The sequence below is a fragment of the Wolffia australiana genome, chromosome 3, assembly GCF_029677425.1.
Source record: "Wolffia australiana isolate 7733 chromosome 3, ASM2967742v1".
In the NCBI taxonomy this organism is placed as follows: Eukaryota; Viridiplantae; Streptophyta; class Magnoliopsida; order Alismatales; family Araceae; genus Wolffia; species Wolffia australiana.
Genome location: NC_135837.1, coordinates 9,855,001 through 9,880,520, shown reverse-complemented (window position 1 = coordinate 9,880,520; position 25,520 = coordinate 9,855,001). Strand labels below are relative to the sequence as shown.

The following is a 25,520-nucleotide window of genomic DNA, read 5'->3' as shown; positions in this document are numbered from 1 at the left end:
TCTGCTTGGAAGAGCCCTATTTATTTGTACACCCAATCCCTGATCCTAGAAATTCCATGCTTCATATCATTGACCTTATCACGCAAGAAGGCATTTAGTCTGTCAAAGATCAAATTATATAATACAATTTGGGTAATATTTGAACAGATATTAAGCTGACAGACGGTTGGGGAACATGCAAGGCACAGTTGAGAGTACCAATTGTTTCAAGATATATACTGCCTATTCCAGAAACTATAAGCTGGAAACCATTAGCCATTTCAAAATCATTAGAGTTATGACACATATCATGAGTTTTAAAGGGGACATATGATCAGTAGCTCCAGAGTCTAATATCCATAAATATGGGTTGTTAAATAACTTGCTTATAAGGAGGAGCAAAAGAAATTCTGCAAGTGAATCAGGGATGTATATCTGGCGATTATGATATCCTTGAGCTTGCTTTGAAGTTTATCATCTTGTTTTTTGAGGTCATTAGTTAGTCTAGATATTTGTCAACATTATCTAATGCTAGCTTTAAAATGATGTTACTTACGCCAATGATTTCATGTAATCTTAAGCAAGTCATCCATGTCGTTTTCAGCAGGTGTATTTGGCGTGTCTAGGTCATCAGCAATCACTGCACAATAAAATATCTTAGGTTAGTACTTCTTGGTTTTGTATGGATTGGGGTTAACCTGTGGTTGAACAGTAGGTTTAACCTATAGAGAAGCTCAGATGATGTATTGTGGAGGCTGGACACTACATATTGAACTTTGAAGCAGTGACCTTCTATTAGTGCAATCATAACTCAGCCAATGTCAATCTTCCTCCTCCTGAAACTGTTGGACTATACTGTCAAAGTTGAGATCATGTTCACAATTGAACAGCTGTGCATGAAAATGTTCAAATTCTTACCTAAGTCCCTTTAGCTACCTATAAAACCTCAAATGTAAGTCATGTTGATGATCCAGAGATTTGGCTATAGGTGGGCAATAAAAGGGTTGAAGTTAGCATATTCCAAAGCAATACAATTTTCCCAAAATATTTTGATAGAGTGATCTATAAGATCTGATATTGTTATTCTTCATCCCTCATGAAATGGAATTTTTGAAAAAGATTCATTGATATCACGCAACATGGAGTCTAAAAATATATATGAGAAGAGAAAAATCCTCCTCACATCACCACTTAAGCTATTTGGGGTAACTCATTAGTCAAATGGTGTAGTGGACCTCTAGCATGAATGTATGATAACTGTATTTGGTTACTGGTAAACAAATTGACAAGTGAATATATGTATTGGAGCATTTTAAGGTAATAGAGTGTAGCATTGGTCTCTCCTACGTGAGTAAGAGATGCACTACATCCCAACCCATCTGTTGACATATGTTCTTCTTTAGTTGCAAGCAAGGATGTAAGTAGGATTAGGACAATAGAAATCAAGGACTAATAGTTGAGATAATTGAATAATCACACTTGGTTTACAGAAGATGAAAAGGATCCTCAAATTTTAGTATATACAACAAATGAACTTTTATTCCTGACGTAGTACAACGACATCCAAATAGGACTGCATTGTAAGAGTATTATTCATGACAGTTATTAGGTCACAGGGCTTTGACTTAGTATTTGAAGTCAAGTTTCATGTGGTATAGAATCATGGATGATTGATGGGGGACCATCACAATGACATCAACATGGGATGAATTCAACCACGCCGAGCTGCTTGAGCTGATGTTCGAGATTCCGACTTCAAGTATCTGGCCTAGCTCTTATCTGTAAGTGTCGCATAGTATTTATGTATTTTTATTTCCTTGAACATTCGGACTGGGCCATTGTGTTTTGGGCCTCGTCCGTTAATTTTCTTTCTTGCATTTTTGTAATGCACGTCAAGGGGAATATCATCTCGCGACAGTTTCTCCCCTTGTTGTCAGTCACTTGGGCATCCTCCCTCTCTATATAAAGGGAAGGTGTGTCCAAGAAAAGACAGGATGTCATTTTGAAAATTGAAAGTTTCTTCTTCCGTAGAGTATTGTTCTTTGGAGAGTGTAATGCAGTTTTAGATCCACAACGGTTGGAGATTGTAGATTCCGCGTCACCTGCGTCTATCTTCCCACGTCAAGACCACTCTGTGGAATGAACCGCCATCGAAGACACCCCTCTCCCGTCCCAGGTTATTGAAGTCATCAAGAAGTCAAATTCTTGAAAGGTTGCCTTTCCAAGAACCATCTTCCTGAATCGTTGCCAATGTCGCCGCCGCCACCACTGCATCTGCAGTCGTTGTCATGCCACTATCTCTGCTGCTACTGCCGCCACTGCACCTGCAGCCGCTGCCGGTGTCGTTTCCTTATGCCCCGGCACCTGAGCACCCTGCTGCCACACCCCTCCACTGCAGTGCGCCCTCGGGTGCCCGCCCCAGCGCCCCCCGACCTTGGAGCTCTGCGCTCTCCTGCGGAGCGCACCCCAGCGCCGCATGCATCGTGCGCCACGCCCTTAGCGCCGCACGCCCCAGTGGCCCACGGCCCTGCACTAGAGCGCCCCAGCACCAAGCGCGCCCCGTGCTGCGCTCCCCCCCCCAAGCACTGCATACCCGCGTCGCGTGCCCCAGCACTGCACGCCCACGTCGTGCGTGCCCCAATTGCTGTGTGCCCACGTCGCGCGCCACACGCTGCGTAAGCCCTTATGTCGCGTGCCCCAGCATCACCTGACTCCCCTCCACAGCCGTCATCAGACCCTTCTCTCCGCGCCCACACACTCGTGCCTTAGCAATCGTCATCAATCTCTGTTGTCAATACGCCTCTACGGAGAATCAACAATCGTCCTCGTCTATGCCAGGTGTTAATCGTCTCCCCTTTCTTGCTCAGTATTATTACTTGTTGGAGTGACATCATCTCATATATGTTCCTCTGCCACATCAACATATCTATACATAGACTAGCCACCTGGTCGAGTGATAGGATATTCTTGCGGTAGAAGACTAATCACGCGATAACGGAAGTTGTGGACGCCCTTGAGCTGACAAACTCCTTACGCCTTAGGTATCTAGTTAGTTTAACGGGTCATTGAGAGTCTGATTGTGACACTTTTCTTCTCGGAACATTAGTGGATCTTTCTCCTTGTTTATGTGTTGCCTTATTTCTATGTTATAGAGTTATTTTCCACTTGCATTCATATCATTTTGGAATACTTGGTTCAATTCCATGTGTTGCAATACGTGCCGTCGATCCCGGCTCCTACGTATTACATCAATGATCACATCACCTTGTGTGGGGAACTAATCTGAAACTTGACCTACTCCTTGGAAGAGTTTCTTCAAGTTACCCATGTGTCAGACCTCTAGACGTATCCATGCAATCAAGCCGACAATGGATCTCCTCTTTTTTATTCAATCCTTCTTGAAGATCTAGTGGATCTTCTCTTCATAAAACTCATTAGAGAAGTGAGTGAAATGAGAATAAAGGAAGAAGGGACACCTTAGTCTAACTGACATGGGCACCTAAAAATGGGTGCCCACTCTAGTAATACTTATGTAAGTAGTTTTCCAAAAAAATCCTTTTAATTTGTTTATCTGATGTATTATTTTAGTTAATAATTATAATGGCCCGAAAAGATTTATTTCCCAACCTTATTAATAAAAAATGTCAACATATAGATCAATTAATTAAGGATCAATTTAACAAAGTCAAGCTTAAGTTTACAGCTTGTGGGGTGTCAAGCTATACCTACACCTTGTGCTCTAGAAGATATTGAGTAGTAACTTAACACTATTATCGAACATTTACCATGATTAGTTACCTTTTATGTATGATCCTTCGTCCACACGAGACTCCATAATCACTCGAGGCATGCTTATCAGTCAAACCTCAATCTTCCATTCTAGTTAGAACTGATCCATAATACAAACTATCGGAGAAGGCTTTCTATACTATTTTCAATAACTTGACCTAGGATACAATGCATCTTCTTCTTTGATTCATGCTCCTTATAAATCAAGTGCAAACAATTTCATCTTGACCACTGAACCACCTTTGTGTATTTATTTCTATATCCAAGGTAAAAACTTATTTGAATCCCTTAACAAAAGATTCCTACATCCACAAGATGTCTTTAGTGTCTCAAATCAATGTATAAATTATAAGACCATGACATGAATCAACCTGATCATAATTAGGGTTTGACATTTTGGACCGGGGACCGGTCGGACCAGGCCAAACCTGGACCGCCGGTCCACCATATTAGGGTGGACCGACCATTTGGGCCGGATCCAGCCGATGGTCAAACCGGACCAGGACCAGATTAAAAAGAAATAAAAAAATATCCCTCTCGCTCCCTGGCTTTCTCTCTCCCTCCGCCTCTCACTTTCTCTCACGTGCTCTTTCTCGCTCGCGCTCTCCCCCGTTATCTCTCTCTCTCGCTCACTCTCTCTCTCCCATTCTCTCTTGCACTCTCTCTCTACCGTTCTCTCTCACACGCTCTCTTCTCTCTCACGCACTCGCTCTCCCTCTTATGGTCTCTCTCTCTCTCTGTCTCCCCACTCTTTGAGTCTTTTCTTTCTCTGTCTTGAGAATGTTTAGTTTATCCTTATTTTCTCTCTCCTCCAACTCTGTCAAGTTTGTTTCATTTTATTTCAAGCTATGTTAGGTTTCTCCACTCTACACTCTATGTCTAGTTTTCTTCATTTCTTTTAGGCTTCTTCTCTTTTTATTTTATTCTTCTTTTCATCCTCCGTTCTTCTTTTATTTTATTTTTCTACTCTTTTTTATCATTCTTTTCTTCTTATTTTATTCTTCTTTCTTGTTCTTTCCATCTTATTTACTTCTTATTTTATTATTAATTTTCTTCTTCTCCTCCTTTTCAAGTCTTCCTTTAGTTTTTCTTCTTCGTTACCTTTTTCCTACTATTTTCCTTCTTCCTCTTTCTCCTGATTTTCATATTTCTCATTATGTTTATTTACCTTGTTCCTTTTCATCTTCCTTTCTTCTTCTTTAATTCTTCATTTATTTTTCAATTTATTTTTCTTTTCATTTTTAAAGATGGGCTTCATAAGTGACTTTGAAACAAATTTTCCCTTTGATGAGAAGTTCATACCATTTTTTTATCTTGACTTTTTGTTCTTTGACTTTGACTAGTCAACATGACTGGACCGGGACGGGATCGGGACCAGATGAGACTGGATCGATCCTTAGGTAAGGTTTAGGTCCTCGCTAAAAGTACGGACAAGACCGGGACCATCCAACCCTAATCATAATTCAAATATAATAACATTCACGGAATCATAAGGATAAATACATTGAAATCTTTCCCTAAATAGCACCCTTCGTCTAAGTGGCCTTTACACTTAATGAATTAATTCACATGAATCTATGAATGTTATTATACCTAACCCTTAATCAAATTTATTCACGTCACTATTGCTTAACTGGTCGTTAGGCTTGAGAGATCAAAGACATCTCATAGATGGATGACAACGTTTGCTACAATCTACACATACCTAATCATGGGATTCAAATTATTCTTTGCTCACATATATAAAGAAATATATAAAGGTATTGAATGGTCAAGATGGTATCATCAACCCATGTTACATGAGAAGACTGACTCAAGGAATAAAAGACATAAAATTCTCTGGACATGGTAGTGGATATATTGGGGAATATTTTCTCTAATGATCTCCTTTGCACATCATTATTAGCTTGAATGATTGGTTAGGGTTTGACAATTAATCATAAATCTTAGTCATTTGGGAGCCTTACATAGGTGAAGCATCATACATATGTGGTGACTAACAGTGGTAAATGTTCAATGAGAGGTTTCATTTACTACTATGTATATTATATATTACATATATCATTATATATTATATACTACTATGAAGCTTGGCAATCCATAGTCCAAACAATGAGCCTATTGATTGGGTTAAATTTTTTTATTGATGGCCTATATGATTATATAGTTAATCAATAGTTTTAGTCAATAAATGTTATTGGTCCATTAATTTGTTTGCTAGAATGATATATGGGATAGAATGTCACACACAGAAGATTAATCAAGTACTATGAAATTTTCTGGAAAAAGTCTAAAAAAGGGGGGCACCCATTTTATGTGCCCATAATTATTAGATTTCCTCTGCTTCTCATGAGACTGAATGTTGACAATATCAACTCGATATTCTGAGAGGATTAAAGAAGTTCAAGATTATATCCATCATTCTTGTTATCAGGTGGATGCTCCTAGATGTCAAATATGTGAATGTCTTGAGGATACTCGTCCAAGAAAATTAGAAAGAGGAATCTTTTTGCGCGAGGAGATATGATCATCTTGTGATGCATAACTTAAAATGTATTTAATTTTTTTGATCTCTACTGTGTGAATTGATATTTGATTGTAATTCAAACCCATAGAACCAAACAATGTGTATGCCTAGGTGTGAAAGTTCATTTTTGGAGAGAGAGATCTACCCTTTTGCATTATTAACCCAACCCATCGTCTCTCCATTTTGTGCTTATTGACATGAGTTATATTTTAGTTGCATTGAATATCGATAGGTATATAGTGTACGTGACGGTTTGATAAGCAAATTACATGGGAAAGAACAATGCAGTACATCTAACATAAATAAAATCCTACTTTTTTCAGTAGTTATATATGAGACAAGATAGGAAGTAGAAAGGCGATAATTTATTTGCAGTTTCTTAATAAATTATAAAGTCTTAAGATGAAATACTCCTCATATATTCTTTATAAATCCTAGCCCATTCGCTTGGGCTACATAAGACTTCTCAATTTTCATTATAGTGTCTCTTTATTACACCAGTAATATCCTGTCTTCATTAATCCCATAGTACCAAATATCTTATTCCTTCCATATCTTGTACACTAGAAATGAAATTAGATGAATATAGATTAGATGTACTATATTTCAATCCATGCCTCACACTGGTTAAATTGGCTGAATTTGAGCGGAATCAGGTTGTTCTTTATTTTATTGTATTTCAAAATATGAAATATTTAATTTGACATATTTTTTATCAAATCCTTCTGAGGTCTTCGACTTTTTTCATGTCTAGTTGAATTTAATATGCTTTAAAAGGTACATGAATTGTTGTTCATTAACCAAGTGACATGATTAAGGAACTCATACTTGATTTTCAGTATTCAAGCCCTTGAAAAGTTATCAATTAAAATCTTTTACTTGAATTATATCCTCTGACATAGAATCAAACATATTCATGTGACCCTATAAGATATATACCACTCATTTAGATAAGTCTATTATTGCAATAACCATTTACTAGCTAAAAAAATTAATGAACTATATAACATGTAAATAAAATACTGATGGATCAATTTATTCCAACACATGAGATACCTAGCTACTTTGTGTTAAATAAAAATAAAGGAGCTCGTTAGCCCTTTTTTGAATTTTTTTCTCATGATCGCTCATGTAGGTATAATCCTCAGGAACATAAAAATCCTAGAACATAAAAACCATAATCAATCATTCTTTCTAGGACATCATCTTCAATGATTCTATCTCATCTCATACCATAGGCATAAGATATCATATTGACCACACCATATGCTTTGTAGGATTTTTTCTTCATTTGAGCTAAGAATATTTGGAATCCACTGATTAGAGCATTATAGTTCATAGTCAAAACCTCACTGTCATCCCAAAAATTTCCTTGAAATCTCAAATCTAAATACACCTACACAAACATGACATAAATCAACCTCATCATAAGACATGAACAAACTCATCAATGGATTCTTATGAATCAATTTAGTTAACTATTTCCTTAAAGAACCCCCACTATCTCTCTTTAGTTTGTCCATGCAAATGGTAGAGGGATAAACCATAATCATATGGGCAGGATCCGTATTGTCCCATGCAGATATTTTCGTGTAACATAAAACTGAAAAAATATTTCATGTAACATAAAAAATTATACATACACACAATGCAAATATAACTATACATCAGATAACTTTGTTTTACACATTTTAGAAACACTTGATTTGATGGATCCACAATGAATGAATTGATTATGTATTTTAACCCACTTAAATTTATTTATTGAATAATTTTCATGTTTCCATTGATATAATTTTATAAAAAATTAGGTTTAATTATAAATATATATGGATGATTCATGATCCATTATCTAAATAACTTACGCTGTGATTTATTATTATCCTTCCAACATAATAAAAGTACCATACACTTCCAATAAAATCAACATATAAAACCATACACCTCAAACTTTAATTTATATAAATTTTTTAAAGAAGAAGATTTATCAATGTGTTGTTGAAACTAAACTTGAATAAAAATTTTAGGCATTTATGCTATTATGATTTTACTATAAATATAGATCTAAAAATTACTAGGAGTCAGTAATAACTTTGAAAATTTAAAGATCAAAAGTTTGAGAAAAATCTTTGATGTATCATTGTTTCATTGAAAAGATAAAATCCCATATACATTAGATTTAATTAGACAAAAAATATTCTTCTCTTTTCAACCTTAAGTATCGCTGTATCAACTTTAAGGTTGCTCTAAAATGACTCTAATATTAAAATTTATAAAACACTTCAATTTTAATTTATTAATCATAATGAATAATCGAGTAAATCTTATAGAAATACCATTTGTAGACTTCACAAAAATATCCACTAATCTAGAAATAAACATTGAATCTACATCATGCATATTTCTATGAGCAATATTTTGAGACAATCATAACAGTCTATTTTATATCATTTGTTCCATGCCTTGAGTTCTTAACTTGCTATACCAGATTATTATAATAATATAGAAAATGTGATGTTTGATTTGGGCATAATGAGATGAAAATGTAGTGCAACGTTTCCCAAAACGATTCATTCAAATGTGCATATATAATCTTACTCGATGGTATTTTTGAGTTAATTTATTCCTCCAGAGGGGTATTTTTCAGTAAATGAAGATGATTTAGAAACAAAATTAGGATGATATAGATCAATGAGCAGATGATTCGTTTACAAAAATGGATCAGAAATCAACTCCAGTAACATCCACATAAATCTTGTCCAAGCCAACAATCTCTATATATTTTTTTGAATCTCCAATGGCTGGGGGGGGGACAATGAATTGGCTTGTTACTGATCTAAAGCATGAATATTTTCACAAATAGAAATCAAAATTAACTCTCAGTTATTGGATTGGCTAGAATATATATTGAGGTGGTTGGATTTCTTAGAAAATAGGAGCCAAGTTCCTATCCATAAACACCTAAAAATATTAAACCATATAAATAGGCCCCAATAAGGATTAGATTACTTTTTGTGCTGAACTCATCCAGATCTTCTTGTTATTCCTTCAGTTCATTTTTCACATACCAAATGCTTCTCTTACTAGTATCCCTTTTCACCTGAGTTAAAATACTCCCTAAAAATTCAGTCAAGACCTTCAAAGAGTTCTGTAATCGTGAGTTTCAAAAACTCAAAAAATTAGCAGGGTTTGTTTGATTTGAGAGTCCAAAAGGTTCAGAAAGGATGGAGTAGTTACGTCTAGCATTCGTCCATAAAACTGGATTCTGGAAATTATATTAGTGAATTATGGGTATAACTCATTTATAGAATCTTAGTTATAGGGCTTTAATAAGAAGGGTTGTGCATGATTAAAGAGTGTCCAGTAAGTAGGAAGGTGCTTGAGAAATTCTAGCATGTCATTGAATGAATTTCTCTAATCTACCCTAAAAATAACATTGGAACTCATAGGGAATTTGGAATGAGTAAAACCAAATTCAATCTGTCTCATTCGTTTCCATATGGTTTAAGTAATTGACTCAATGGCCATTACAGACCTCCTGAAAGATCATCTGATGATAAGATGTATATGGATCATCTGCAGTATGTTATAATGCTGGAAGCCAAATAAACTATCTCCAGTCAATTCCATCAGTCTCTGGATCTTCCTCAAGTTCCACAGCCAACCTTGTATTAGAAATAAACTAACAGACTCATTCTATTTGTAATGTTTATCTATATTATGATCAGATTGAATGTAAAGTACAGTTCAAGTACTGGCCCTCAATGAAAAGATCTCCTATGAGTTCCCAAATTGAATGATTTTGTCATGTCTTTGTCACTAAAGTATGAACTACTGCTGAAGAGTAGTTTGCAACCCCTAGTTTAATGGTCATTTATCTGGGTGATTGGCATAATTGATGCCATTGAGAACTCCATGCAAGCATAAGTAGACATAATTCGACATATCTACTCCCACAACCAAAAAAATCAGCAAGTCACTGTCAAAAGCATTGCAAAACAACATTTCTTCCCCGCAGAGGCGGATCGCGAAAATCATCAAGTGCTCACATTTATTTACATAGAACAATTGCAGAGGGATAGCTCATCACAGAGCTCAGAAACTAGGTTTACATTCGGTTGCGGCAATCGGGGCAAAAACCGTAGCAAGCCCCTGGTCAACGGTCACCTTAATGGGGGTGCCATAGTCCATTAAGTCTGTGCTTTTGCCATTCAGGTAGGTCCCACTTCCTCGGGCCAGAACCTCACCGTCAACGTCAATTATTCCGCCCTTTTCGGGTTCGTTGACCCTTTGACCGGGCTCCAACTGTAGAGCTTTGACCTGTATTAACCCAGAAATACCCATAATTTTTTTTTTGGAATCATTTCAACAAAAGCAAGGAGAAGTGTACTAACTTTGAGGTACATTGCGCATGGATACTTGACATGGCTTCCATTACTCACATTAGCCAACAGAGATGCCAGCGTTGGCTTTGCGCACTCTTTGACAATTACAACATCAATATAGCCATCTGAAAACTAGCCCATAGAAAAATAATAATAAATTAACAGTCTCAAGAAAAAAATATATGAGAAAAGATAGGAACCTTGGCATCTGGAGCTGGTATGGTAACATCGCTGCCCCACGGTACATTATGGGTCCACAAAAAAATGAAAGGCCCCTCAATAGATCTCCAATCTGAGCTCTTGAAAGAGATAGTTGGTCCCTGGTATCCCCTCGTCCCTTCGGAATCGTTGGTTTTCACCTCACAAGGCTCGATCTTCGTCGTGGCGGGCTCTCCGTGGCTTTCGTACCCCGGCGCCGGAACAAAGTGAACCCTCCCCTGATACTTCCTCAGTCTAAAGACCCGCAGAAAAGCCTAATGGAATCATGAGAATTGGAAGGTTTAGACATTGGGATACTAATGTAATTTCCTCTTCTAATGGGTACAAAGGTGCAGAATCCTCTACTATGGACAGAACGGGACAGAAGAGGAATGATACGAACCTTGATCTAGGTTCGTATCGGAAGGAGGTTGAAGGGCGAGGGCGAGATAGACGTTCCCGGGGCAGGAGAGTCGAAATGGGAATGAAGGGAGAGGTCGAACAGATGGGGACAGGGATCAACCGGGGATGAGCCGCCCGATGACGCGGTGAAGGGGTTGACGATCGCGGGGACGGGGATCGCCGGAGACTAGAAGGGAACCGAACGGCAAGGGTAGGAATCGGATTGGAGGGGAGCCGGCTAAAGATCCAGTGAGACGATCATGGGGGTAGGGGATCGTTGGACGGTCAAGGGGACGGGACCGAGAAGAAGAGGATTGAGATAGTGAGCCAAGAGGCCAAACTTACCTTCATTCTTGACTGCCCTCCTCAAGGGAGGACTACACCTATTAATAAGGAAAGTCAGCAATCTACCCTAAGCATGAAATTACTAAAATGCCCCTAGTGGGCTTAATTCCTAAGATCCCCTTTGGGGGTAGAGGATCGTATCAGGGAAGTAATGAAGAATCTGCAGTTTTGTTTCTGTCCAAGGGGGTAGACGGAAATGGATGATTGAACGATAGGACGATTGTAAACCTGGAGCAAATCTCCAGCGCACGATGAAGGAATGAAAATTAACTGAACAAAGACAAGGTAACAAGGTTTTCATTACATTTCTGTTCCGAGGTCAGGGCAGATGACTGATGACGGTACGGGACAGAACGGATGACGGATCGTCATCCGTCCACGAGCCTTACCCTCTAGTTTACTGGGTTTGAATTTCTCCCCTTCTCCAAGCACCATATCACAGGAAGAAATGAGACTAACCATATTTTGATAAAAAATGGAATTTTGGAGGAATAGATGAAGGGCCATACATAGAAATTGATGCGGATACCGCCCATCCATCTGTATTTCTCTGACTCGATGTCCACATCCGCTATGAGCCCTGCATGACTCAAAGATATATGAGAAGTCACAATCATTGTTGAAGCTGATTTTGATGTGTCTTTAGAAATTGCATCAGATCACCTGTAGATTATGCATCAAATACTTTAATGAGAAACTTGCTACGCTAATCTTGAGGGATGTCAAAGATGATATGACCCTAGACTACTGTATTCTTGGATGGACCACATTGCAACCTAGGACAGGACAGAACACTACGACAGATGAAGTCGCATCATCCATACACAAAGTTATCCATCCTACATCCCATGATAGAGGACGGAATGTATGGAACTTATTTTTTTTGACATCAAAATTATGTACATAGTTAGACAGTATAATGTAGGATGTTACTTTACTTTAAATTTAATAAATTCTTTTAACAACATTCGGGGCGAAATGTCATCTTCTCCCTTCCATGTCTTGATATTTAGATAGATGAAAACACATAATGAATCAGAATGGATGATATGTCATCATGAACATATCATTACCCTAGACCCTGCAGAGAGATACATATGTCATTTCTATTCAGGATAGTTTTCCATTTCTTATCCGTAATCCTCCCTTAAGGAGGGCAAAAAAGAACTCATAGAAGTTGACCAGTTCAAACTGCATGAATTGATCTGGAGCCTTTCTCCATTCTATCTTATTCACCTAAATTCTATGTTTAGGTTACATTCTTAACCTCAATCAGAAGTCAAGCGAAAAATCAAAGTATAATAAACTCTTTTTTTTATCCTGGTTGTGATTAGAAGTTAGCATACCCCAGGCAAGCATTAGAACACTGAAGAATTTTCGATCTCCCTGAGTCAAGGTTGAGACATCCACCTTCCTTGTGTTACCTGCAGAGAGATTATCAATCACAGAAATTGTCAGCTAGATAATGATAATTTTCTAAATTTTACAGAAAGCTGGATTAGAAATGAGGATAAAAATTTCTATTGTACCACAAATAATGGAGAGGGTAGCATTTGACGCTGAGAATTTCTCTCCAGCATCCTCCAACAGAGATTTAGACATGCCGTTTCCGGTTCCTGCAAGGTAAAACTAGATTTAAATACAAACTCTTTTCATTTATTTAATAGCATTTAGAATCAATGTAAAGAACCAAAGATCGACACATAAACGGAAGAAATATTACATGAAATTGTTATAATGTTTCAGGAAGAAAAACCTAAAATTTAAAAAAGTAAAAACGTGCAATCAAGATCTGAATGGATATTAGCTACAAGTGATCAACCCAGTAGGCTATAAAGAAAAAACTTGAGCCAGAAAATAAATAGGAGAAGATCAAAACTTTTGTCTAAGAATGATCAGATGATATGAACCTCCCGAGGACATATTTAGAAAATAGAAGAAAGAAGGGGAGAACAAGATCGGCCACGTCGGACGACCTTCAAGAAGACCATTAGGCGGGAAAAGAAGCCTATAAATAAGAAGGCGGGGGGGGGGTCTTGAGGAGCAGGAAGTCAGTTGGCGCATCTAGCTCGAGTGGAGATCCTCCGACTCGTTGAGCGACGAGAGCGATTCGCCTCATCGCATTCCTATCTTTTCTTCGTTCTTTGTTGACCTCTCTTCGGAGACTACGGGCGTGGAGATTGTTTGGACTCTTCTACATCGGGAATCTGGTATTCTTTTCTTGATTTGGTAATTCTTTCTATTGAGACGACCTAAGATCTACTGATCTTGAGGGAGTCCTAACAACTGGTATCAGAGCGCGTTCGATTCTTTTGAAATTGCATTCCGCCATTCTCTTGTGTTGTCAAGATCTTATAACCGAATTATGGAAGGCGAGGTCAGCAATCTGGAATTCCAAAAACGCACTAACACGGTCTTGGAGCGGATCATGGAGCAGATGGCGGAAATACGGGTGCAGATGGCAGATATGAAGGCGTTAGCATCTCCACATGCAGTTAACCCTCCAGATCCTAGAGCACCACGCGATCCTCCAGAAGATCGACAACCACCTCCCAGGTTAGCCACGGATTCTGTCTTTAAAAGAGGAGATTTACCTATATTTCAGGGAGAAAATCCCAACGGCTGGATCAAGAGAGCCGAACGATTTTTTCGCCAGCATCCTATGCCAGACGCTGAGAAAATGCATTTAATTTCTCTGCATTTGGATGAAGCAGCTCAAGACTGGTTTGAATATGCTGAATTAGAATTTGGAATGCAAACATGGGACGAATTCAAGGAGCACTTCTCTAGCCGATACAGCATCTGCGTTAGAGGTCTTTATAAATCCTTGTTTGAAATTCAACAGACTGGGTTTGTCACAGATTACAGAGCGGCATTTGAACGCATCATAGCACAGCTACCCCATCTACAAAGGGACGTCAAGGAGAATGCATACCTGAGGGGATTAAAGCCCGAAAGCTGTAGGGAGGTCCTCAAGGCAAGACCATACGGAATTAAAGAAATTATGGATTTATCCTTGCAGGCAGAAATGGATCTGGGAATCCTATATTCAGCATGGCAGAATAATCCTTGTTATCCCAATGTTCAAGCTCCAGACATCAAAGGCAAACGACCCCTGAACGATCACAACTATCACCAAACTTATCATCAGGTATCTCATGCCGATGTAGCCTCAACTAGCAGGCATCAACCTGCAGTCTCGCAACAGCAACCAGCAGAGCGTAGTGGGAAACGCCACAACTTAAGACTCACGGAGAAGGAATTTCAACAGCGTAAAGACAAAGGTCTGTGTTTCTACTGCAATGAACACTTCGCGCAAGGACACCACTGTAAGTGAAATCTAAACCTCGTTATGGTCTTAGAAGGAGATCAGGAATGTCAACAAGTGGAAGAAGAAGTAGATTACATGCAAACTGATGATACTCCAATCAACCAGGGATCTCTTTTTACTGCTCAAATTGCATTTCATTTTTCAGAATCTGCTTCTCCTAATGGGCTGGTCAAATTGTGGGGTAGCATTAAAGGGGTCAGAGTGAGAATATTAATAGATGGGGGAGCTACCCACAACTTCATCAACTCTGAACTGGTTACCACCCTATATCTGACCGTGATTCAAGGACCCCCTTTTGATATACTTTTGGCTAACGGCGTTCTTCAGCAATCTGCAGGCATTTGTCTAAATGTCCCCATCCAGATGCAAGGACTTCAGGTGAAGCAAGACCTTATTCCCATTCCACTTCCTCATATGGAAATCATCCTGGGAGTGCAATGGTTGAAAACTCTTGAGTGGTTTTACAGCAACTATAAACTATTAAATCTCAAAATCCTATGGGAAGGCAGGGTTCACACTCTCAAGACTGATCCAGAATTGCTTCCTCGAGGAGTATCGACCACTACGACTGTTCAAGAATTCATAAGCTCCAAGCGACAATTCAAAGAGCTGTATGAAGCCTGCGATCCTCGTCTTCCCAGGGTACATTCTCTACAACTGAATATCCAGCATCATAAATTTCATGAACTTTATCCCAAGGTTTTCACACCTACCATACGCCTACCACCAAAACGTCAATTTGATCATCAGGTTCATTTAGTTGCAAACTCCAAAATCCCAAATGTCCGTCCTTTCCGTTATTCTCACTTGCATAAGAATGAGCTGGAAAAAGTGGTTCAAGAACTGCTAGAATCTGGTTTTATTAGATCTTCAACCAGCCCTTTCTCTAGCCATGCGTTAATGATAAGGAAAAAAGATGGAGGGTGGAGAATGTGTATTGATTACAGGGCACTGAATAAAATTACCATACCAAATCGCTATCCAATAACGGTCATGGATGAATTGATGGAAGAACTACATGGTTCTATTATCTTTACAAAATTAGATCTGAAATCAGGGTACTATCAAATTCGCATGTTTAAATCCGATATACCAAAGACTGCTTTCAAGACGCATCAAGGCCACTATGAATTCACAGTGATGCCTTTTGGATTGACTAATGCTTCGGCTACTTTTCAGAGTCTTATGAATTCCATCTTTAAACCATTTCTGAGGAAGTTCGTATTGGTTTTTTTTGATGATATATTGGTATACAGTCGGACAGCCTCTGAACATGAAGATCATCTGCACTCAGTCTTCAAGGTACTACAAGACAAACAGTTATGGGTGAATCCAGCGAAATGCCAAATTGCTCAGAATCAAATCGACTATCTGGGGCACGTAATATCTCATGAAGGAGTGGCCACTGACCCCCACAAAATTGATGCGATTGTGCAATGGCCAACTCCGTCTTCAATTAAGCAATTGAGGGGTTTCTTGGGGCTCACCAACTATTATAGAAGGTTCGTAGTAAACTATGCTTCAAAGGCTCAGCCTCTAACTTCCTTACTTAAGAAGAACTCATTTGCATGGAATGAAGAAGCCACCTCTGCTTTCAATCAACTTAAGCAGGCCCTTTCAACCACCCCTATCCTAAAGCTACCGAATTTTACAAGGCCCTTTGTGGTAGAAACAGACGCTTCTGGAATAGGTCTGGGCGCCGTCCTCCCTCAAGACGGCCATCCTATTGCATATTTCAGCAAGGCTTTATCTTCTATTACCAAAATGAGATCAGCTTATGAAAGAGAATTAATGGCTGTGGTCCTGGCAGTACGTAAGTGGAAACACTACCTTTTATTTCAAAAATTCTATATCCATACTGATCAGTTCAGCTTGAAATTTTTGAATGACCAACATGAAATTCCACAGCACTACCATAAGTGGATCTCTAAGCTCTTAGGTTTCAACTTTGAAATCAAGTATAAGGCAGGGAAAAAGAATGTGATCGCTGATTCTTTATCTCGTTCCATGGAAGATGGCCAGGTAACCTGCAATTCTATCTCTACTATGCATTGGCTAGACAAGTATAAACTCATAAGGGAATACGCTGAAGATCCGAGGCTCTACTCCATTAAGCAGGCATTGGACTCACAGAAGACAGCCGTACCCCATTACCACATACAAAACGACCTACTATTTTACAAGCAGAAATTAGTACTGCCCAAGCACTCTTCTTTAATTCCACTTATCCTCCACGAATTTCATGACGCCAAGGTGGGAGGTCATGGTGGGTTTCTGTTGATCTGAGTATTACATGTCTTTATTTTCTCTCTCTTGTTAGCCCATTAAGGGCCCTCTCTAGTCAGCCCATTAGGGCTTCCTATAAAACCCTGTAATCTCTTTCATTTGCTAAGAAGAATAGTTCTTTTCTTGTTTACATGGTATCAGAGCCCTAACCCTAACCCTAATCTGGGTTTCCTGGGCTCGACCTTGCGCTCCGATCTTCGGCGGTTCTCACGACCGCCTGATCTCGCGCTCCGGTCTCTCGCCGTCTCGCTCCGGGCCTCCCAGGCGCTCGCCGTTCTGACGTCCGCCGTCCCAGCGTCTTCTGCTCCGGCGCCCGCCGTCCCGGCCCGCGCCGCCTCGGCTCGTGCCCTCCCGGCTCGCGCCCTCCCGGCTCGCGCCCTCCCGGCTCGCGCCCTCCCGGCTCGCGCCGCCCCGGCTCGCGCCGCCCCGGCGACCGACGTCCCGGCGCTCGCCGTCCCGGCGACCGTCGTCCCGGCGCCCGACGTCCCGGCGCCCGTCGTCCGGCACCCGCCGTCAGGCTCCCACCGTCCCCGCGCCGCCCCGCGCCAGCGTCTCGGCGCCTGCAGTCCCGGCTTCTCGCCGTTCCGGCGCCTTCTGACTGTGATCTACTCTGCTTTCATCGACGAACCCGGTTGAAGCCCAGACCTCTACTGTTACGCCAGACTCGGCGCGGTATCTACGCCACATGCATCTGCGGTGCCTCCGAGCCCGGAATTGGTCGTCCTCCTCTGGACCATCCTCTTTGCCTCGGATGCCTCCGGATGGTATGTTTACTGGATTCAATCTCCTGCAATGGCGCCAGTACGTCCAGATAACTTTAAAAGGCGTCTCATGCGCCATCTTCTAGAAGACGGACCTTCCGGACCGATCCCAAGTATTATGACTGGCTGGACGTTGAGGGTAGTTCATCGTTGGCTCTTGGACAGTATTTCACCTAGTGTTAAAGGTGAATTCATGTCTCTAGAGTCGGCTCGGGCGGTCTGGGAAGCAGCACTTGAGAGCCACTCCAAGAAGCACAACATTGCGACTCTGTACGAATTGGTACATCGGGCCGCTAACCTGCGTCAAGGGGACCGGTCTATCATGGAGTACAGCACGGAGCTCATTTCGTTGTGGAATGAAATTGACTACTACATGCCGCCCGACCCCCATTCGGTGGACCGCCAATATACTCTTCAACCGGGTTTTCCAGTTTCTTATGGGACTGAACCCGAATATGAAGTTATGCGGGCTTAGCTTATTCATCGGGAGACTGGTCCTACCTTCAAGGATGCGCCCCACAGTGTGCGGGTTGAAGAATCCCGCTTTCAGCAGGCCCAGAACTCGGCTTCGGCACTTGTAGCTCATTCCTCTTCGTCTGCACGCCCATCGTCGACTCCACCACCCGGCTCTTTGCCACGTGGTCCGACGGCTCGGACGGAGGATTCTCCAAAGGGTGATCCTTCGCTGTTTTGCAATTACTGCAAGAAGCGAGGTCACTCTAAGGAGACGTGCTACAAGCTTCAACGGAAACGCGCACAACCAAGCAACCTTGCTGCAGCCGCCTCGTCCGTGCCCCCCCCGGGTCAAGTGCCTATGCTGTACGGTCTTCTCCCGACTAGTGCCTCACCCGCTAGCTTCACTCCGGAAGAGATGGAGCATCTACGCCGCTTGCTTGATCCTCCAGTCGTGGGCTCATGCTCCTTGGCCCGCAGGTATGTCCACCAGTCTTCCCACCTACATCCCCTCCTGGCCATTCTTTTTCCTCTTCCACTTGGCTTCTTGATTCCGGTGCCACCGCCCACATGACCCCAAATCCTCGAGCCTTTCAAACTTATGCACCAGTTTCTGGCTCCTCCAAAGTTAAAACAGCCTCCGGCGATCTTCTCACCGTGGCGGGTATTGGTCGTGTGGCCCTTTCCTCTTCTATGCATCTATCTAAAGTTCTTCATGTTCCTCGCCTTACTCATCATCTTCTCTCCCTATCTAGCCTTGTTCGCGACTTGAAACAAGACCTTACCTTCTCTCCTAATTCATGTTTTTATCGTGATAAGGTGTCGGGGAGGACGATTTCCATTGCTGAGGAGCATGAGGGGCTCTATCTTGTTCGTCCTTGTTCGAGTTCTCTTGCTTTTGCTGCTGCGGCAGTTTCCCTTTCGGCTTCCCAGCGTTTGTGGCTTCTTCATCGACGTCTCGGCCATCCTTCTTTTGCTACTCTTTATCGTCTCTTTCCTAAACTCTTTCAAGGCCATTCTGTGGACCGTTTTGTTTGTACTGCTTGTCGAATTGCCAAACATCATCGTACCACGTATCCTATCTCGTCTTCTCATTCTTCGACCCCATTCTCCCTTATTCACACCGATGTGTGGGGGCCTTCCCCTATTCATAGTACTTCCGGTTCTCGGTGGTTATGCATCTTTATTGACGACGCTACTCGATTCACGTGGGCATATTTCTTGAAGAACAAATCGGAGATATCTCGTGTCATTCCTCAATTTTACTCCCTTATCCAAACTCAATTCTCTATATCCATTCGTCGCTTCCGCTCCGACAATGCTAAAGACTACGTTAACACCACGTTAAGCACCTTCTTCCAAGACAAAGGCATTATCCATGAAACTTCTTGTCCCTATACACCACAGCAAAATGGCGTTGCCGAAAGAAAATTCCGTCACATCTTTGAAATGACTCGGAGCCTTCTCTTCCATATGCATGTGCCCAAGTATTTTTGGGGGGAAGCCGTCTCCACCGCCATCCATCTTCTTAATCGCCTTCCATCTCGAGTGCTTGACTACTCCACTCCCATTGACCGTCTTCAGCATTCCTTTCCAACTCTTTCTCTCCGAACTCATCTTACTCCTCGTGTATTTGGATGTGTATGCTATGCGCCCAACCACCAACTTGGTCGTGATAAACTGGATCCCCGTGCTATCAAGTGTGTGTTTGTTGGCTATTCTTCCACCCAAAAAGGCTATTTATGCTATCATCCACCCTCTCGTCGGTTCGTCGTCACCAAAGATGCCACGTTTGATGAATTGCTTCCCTACTATTCCTCCTCCTCTCCTGAACCCTCATCGTCCCCATCTCCCTCCGATCCACTCGAATTCCTCATCCTCGTCCCTCGTCCCTCTTCACCGGCCCCGCCCGACGTGTCTCCGCCTGTTGCTCCTCCAGCAATTGTGCCTCCCGACCCGCCTCCGGCCGCCGTCTCAGTCCCTCCTGTGGAGCCTCCTCCAGTATCTGCTCCTGCGCTCGACCCTTCTGCTGCACCTTCTTCGATTCCTCCGCTCCCTATCCGTCGCTGCCCGCCTGAAAAACGCTATGGTATTACCCTTGCTCGTCGCAAGCCTCGGCTTCCTTCTTCGTCTCCTGCTGCCCCGTCTCCCTCAACCTCCACCCCTCCTGCCACCTCCTCATTAGCCGTTTACAGTTTCAAAAGACTTACAAAAGAATTCTACAGCAGCTCCATTGGCAAGGAATGAAGAAACAGATTCAGACATATGTCTCTCAATGTCAAATCTGTCAAAGGCATAAATCTTCTCATCTTAGTCCCGCAGGGTTACTCCAACCCCTACCCATTCCTCAACAGATTTGGGAAGATATTTCGTTGGACTTTATTGAAGGTTTACCACTCTCACAGGGCTATAACTCCATCCTGGTGGTGGTAGACAGATTGTCCAAATACAGTCATTTCATAGCAATTAAACACCCTTTCAGCGCACAGAGTATTGCAGAAATCTTCATCAAGGAAATAGTCAGACTTCATGGAATACCTCGCTCCATTGTCTCTGATAGGGGCAGAGTATTCACCAGCTCCTTCTGGAGGGAAATACATAAACACCAAGGGACAACACTGAAAATGAGCTCCTCTTATCACCCAGAAACGGACGGTCAAACAGAAGTTACAAATCGAAGCTTAGAATGCTATCTTCGTTGTTTCTCTTCCGAATGCCCCAAACAATGGACTAAATGGTTACCCTGGGCCGAATACAGTTACAATACATCTTACCACTCATCCATCAAAATGTCGCCTTTCAAGGTTGTGTATGGGAGGGACCCTCCCACACTCATCAAATATGGGTCGTCACCATCCCCCATTGACTCATTAGACTAGATGCTCCAAGAAAGGGATGCAACTCTCAGTTTGCTAAAATCACAACTATCAAGGGCACAAGAGTACATGAAAAGGCAAGAAGACAAACATCGAAGGGATGTCCAATTTCAAGTTGGTGATTCGGTTTATGTTAGAATCAGACCATACAAGATGAAAAGTTTGGCAAAACATCACTGTGAGAAGATTTCTCCAAAATACTTTGGACCCTATAAAATTTTACAACAGATCGGTCCCGTGGCATATAAATTAGACCTTCCTCGAACATCAGCAATACACCCTGTTTTTCATGTATCACATCTTCGCAAGGCCCTAGGTGATAACCATACGGTTTTTCCACTAACATCTGATCTTTCTACTGATTGGGAATGGCAGGTGGTACCGGAAGCAATATAATCTTACAGATTCACTCGAAATTGCATGCAAGTACTCGTCAAGTGGCGTAATCTACCTCCTTCCGAAGCCACTTGGGAGGATGCCCCTACCATGGAAAAACAATTTCCTAACTTCAAAATTGAGGACAATTTTGTTCTTGGGAGGGGAAGTACTGAAATGAACCTCCCGAGGACATATTTAGAAAATAGAAGAAAGAAGGGGAGAACAAGATCGGCCACGTCGGACGACCTTCAAGAAGACCATTAGGCGGGAAAAGAAGCCTATAAATAAGAAGGCGGGGGGGGGAGGGGGGGGGGGGTCTTGAGGAGGAGGAAGTCAGTTGGCGCATCTAGCTCGAGTGGAGATCCTCCGACTCGTTGAGCGACGAGAGCGATTCGCCTCATCGCATTCCTATCTTTTCTTCGTTCTTTGTTGACCTCTCTTCGGAGACTACGGGCGTGGAGATTGTTTGGACTCTTCTACATCGGGAATCTGGTATTCTTTTCTTGATTTGGTAATTCTTTCTATTGAGACGACCTAAGATCTACTGATCTTGAGGGAGTCCTAACATCAGACCTCCAGGGATTATTCCAAGGGGCGTCTTTATCACTTCTTGCCAATCTTCTCTCTGCAATAACCCATTGAGCACCTGAAAATGGAAAATACAAGAGTTAAAGGAGGATCGTCATGAACATGATGACTAATATTCTGCCATAAATTTGAGACATGATAACTTAAGAGAAACAAACTGATAGGACCCCCTCATCTGGGGCCTATCGAAAACATAGAATTACAGTGAATGAGGGAAAGATGAAGAAAATCCAGAGCCCGTATTGGGCACTCCAGATCAATGAGCATAGCATAAGTTGGTGGCTGCAAGCCCTATGGAGTATCTCCCAACAACTTTTTTCGCTCTGCTTCTTCCCTCCACCTCCTTAGGGGTCTACACCCATCAATGTCATTGATTAACCCTCACTGAGGATTGATATTGACAACGACATTGACAATTTCCAGGCTGGTTGACAATGATGTTGACAAGGTATCCTGAACAGTGAAGGTTGACGGTGTTACAGTGCTGTGACTGAGTTATGAACAGAAAAGAAAGAAAAAGGGCATTGAATGAGAAGTAGGCGAACCTCCCCAAGAGGTTCTTGAGGAGGCCACACATCAGGAAAGGAGCATGCAAGGGGCCCTATTAAGCGCGGGCCCCACAAGTCTACAATTAAATGGGGAAATACCACTCAAGATGGCATTCACATTTCTTACCTGATTGATTGGACAGGAGTCGAGGAGGTGATACGTTTTGAACGTATCTATGCAATTTAACGAAATGAAAGATTGATCTTGAACTTTTCTTGACACTTCTTGAAAATGTAACTGTCTCCAAGAATTGTTTGATATGATAGGATTGAAAGAGGGGACGAGAGAGAGATGAAGAGCACGCAACTCTGGCATGGTTGATCGCCTTCCCTTGGAGCAACAGCTTTGATTCTGCGGGACAGAACTGCGATGCCTGGGAGAGATGTGAGAGGATGGGAAACAAGAGGAGGTAGGGTCAGAAAGAGGTAAGAGAGAATTCAGGGAAAGGTAGGGGAGGAAGCCCAACGGTTTGGGCCTAATTGGGCCGGTAGAATGGCTTGGATGACTTACCGGGCCCCCGTCTGGCATAACAACGGCCCGGTATCATATCAGGAGGTTGCCGATCCGGCAGGCTCCTGGGCAAGGACCAACCCAATCCAGCGACATCCTACTATATAGTATTCTCTGATGTGTATTGATCTTCTGATAAGTCCTTGGTAAGGACTTACCAATGCAAGAGGAGGCGCCAAGCTTCAGTCACATGTGCAAACTAAGGTGCACGTGTGAGATTTTGAATAAAGAGCGGGAGGTCTATATAAGGCAGTCGAGTTGCTCTCCATCGGGCATGAAGAAAGCAGTTATTGTTCGCTATCCGTCTGGAGGAGATCCTTCTCTGTGGTAGCTGAGGAGTTCGTTCCGGCCTCAGCTAGTCTACCTCGATCCGGGAGTTATGTTACAACCCCGGGGTCAACGAACAAGACTGTAGGACTTGAACCTCTACTTCAACAATAGTTTGGATGAAAACATAAACATCTCGCGACTGAGTTTCTAGAAGATAGAGATGGGGTAGAAACTACGATCGCACCGAATCGGTTGATCGTTCTTGAAGGAATGGGAGGATCTCCCAAGCCAGCCTCCATAGCTCGAAGTGCCGCAGCCCTCGCCAGCCAGTCTTTTTCCGCTCCCCCTCCCCCTTCCTTCTCTTCTCTTTTTGAATTAAGTTTGCGTCTCTTCGTCTTCTCTCCGCTGCTCTGCACGTGCGAGACGGAGACGTTTCTTCCTTTGCACGTAGGTGCGTGGAAGAGTTTTATCAAGTTACTTCCCATCTACTCCTCAGATCTGGTTCTTTGTTCTCGCTCTTCTATCCTCTATCTTCCGTTGGTTTCTATTGAACTCGTGGATCTAAGATTGTATCGACATAGGCTTTTCGTGCATGGGACATGTGTTGATCGAGACGTATTTCAAGGAGTTATTCTTGATTATCATTGTTCAGTATAATTAGTCAGTATCTTAACATCGTTCACTCTCATATGTAAACTCCATCCTATTCTTGGATTTACTTATGGCCAGGAGATGACTACAGATTGGATATTTAAATTTCATTCTCCTAGATATTTCAAATTCATTCTCAAGAACCTTTGCTATATGATCAGATCTTTGGGAGATCCGCATCAGTAGGCCAGCAGAAGGGGATGTAGGTCAGAACGTGCACCAACATGTGCTGACCAAGAGAAATAACCACAAGTTTTTTGGCAGGAAAGAGGATTAGAAAAAATACTACAAATAAGGACAGAGGAGGTGGGAAAAAGGGGGAATTGGTGATTCTTGACTTCTTGGAGAGGACTGATCAGTTGTATGCTGGAGTTCTTGGCAGGAATGCCTTCTGGGAGCAGGGGGCCGCATTCGGCCATAGAAGGGAAAAATTATCCCCAATCCAAGTGACAGAAATACCCCAGACAGTGGCAGAGGATCACATCACAAACCTTATTCTAGACATATTCAAAAGAAGAAGATGCCATCACTACGCATTTTATATTTATTGAGTATCATCGCATACTTATGTATGGAAAACTTATAACGATGGATTATAGTAACTTGCCTCAGCGAGCAGACCATCGCCACTCACACAGACAATGCCATCATAGCTCTTGAGATCCAATTTTGTGACGAGTTCCTGGGCGTGAAGCCGATACTGTGTCTCTGGTTGGGAATCAGAAGTGAGTAATAGAAATTTCAAGGAAAATGAAAGAATGGAGAGAAACCTTTCATCAGGTAGTAGATTCCAGCAGCATCAAGCAGAGGTTTAACCTCGTTCATAAAGATACGGAGCGCCTCTCTCTTTCCACCAAAGGGATTTACCAGGATGAACAACCTCTTCGGCCTACCTGGAAGGGAGATAATTTTTTAAAACCTAACAAAAATCATCCTCAGCAGTTTTATATTTATTTTTCACAAATAGAAACATTTTGATTCTAGTTATTTCCATTAATTTTTCCCTAAAAGGAAAGTGTTACTCAATGAAAATTTCCTTTCCACACAAAATTTTACGCATTGCATTGATTGTTATTATCAATTGAGACTGCCTACGACTCAACGGTAAAAATAAATCATATAGCAGACGTGGCAGGCCGATGGATGATTCTAAAGCGAACAGAGGTGTCAAAAGAAAAAAAATCTGTGGAGGTAAATCTCCAATCTAAGATAGAGCTGAACGAATTCATGATCAAGCCTTTT

The 25,520-nt window shown here is 41.8% G+C and overlaps 1 protein-coding gene across 2 annotated transcripts in view; it reads right to left on the bottom strand.

The window, feature by feature from the left end:
- Positions 1-10,223: 10,223 nt before the first annotated feature.
- LOC144700895 (sphingosine kinase 2-like) overlaps positions 10,224-25,520 on the bottom strand; it is a 16,340-nt gene continuing 1,043 nt past the window's right edge. Inside the window, exons 2-10 of one of the 2 annotated variants that reach the window (XM_078572470.1) lie at positions 25,049-25,171; positions 24,886-24,986; positions 22,284-22,356; positions 13,155-13,241; positions 12,972-13,049; positions 12,135-12,205; positions 10,881-11,153; positions 10,690-10,812; positions 10,224-10,615 (exon numbers count right to left, since the gene is read on the bottom strand). In XM_078572470.1, coding sequence (XP_078428596.1) covers positions 10,391-10,615; positions 10,690-10,812; positions 10,881-11,153; positions 12,135-12,205; positions 12,972-13,049; positions 13,155-13,241; positions 22,284-22,356; positions 24,886-24,986; positions 25,049-25,171 — 1,154 coding nt within the window. In that variant the 3' untranslated portion in view covers positions 10,224-10,390. Of the gene's footprint in view, positions 10,616-10,689; positions 10,813-10,880; positions 11,154-12,134; positions 12,206-12,971; positions 13,050-13,154; positions 13,242-20,994; positions 21,028-22,283; positions 22,357-24,885; positions 24,987-25,048; positions 25,172-25,520 lie in introns of those variants that run through there. The other variant, XM_078572471.1, reaches the window with a different exon arrangement.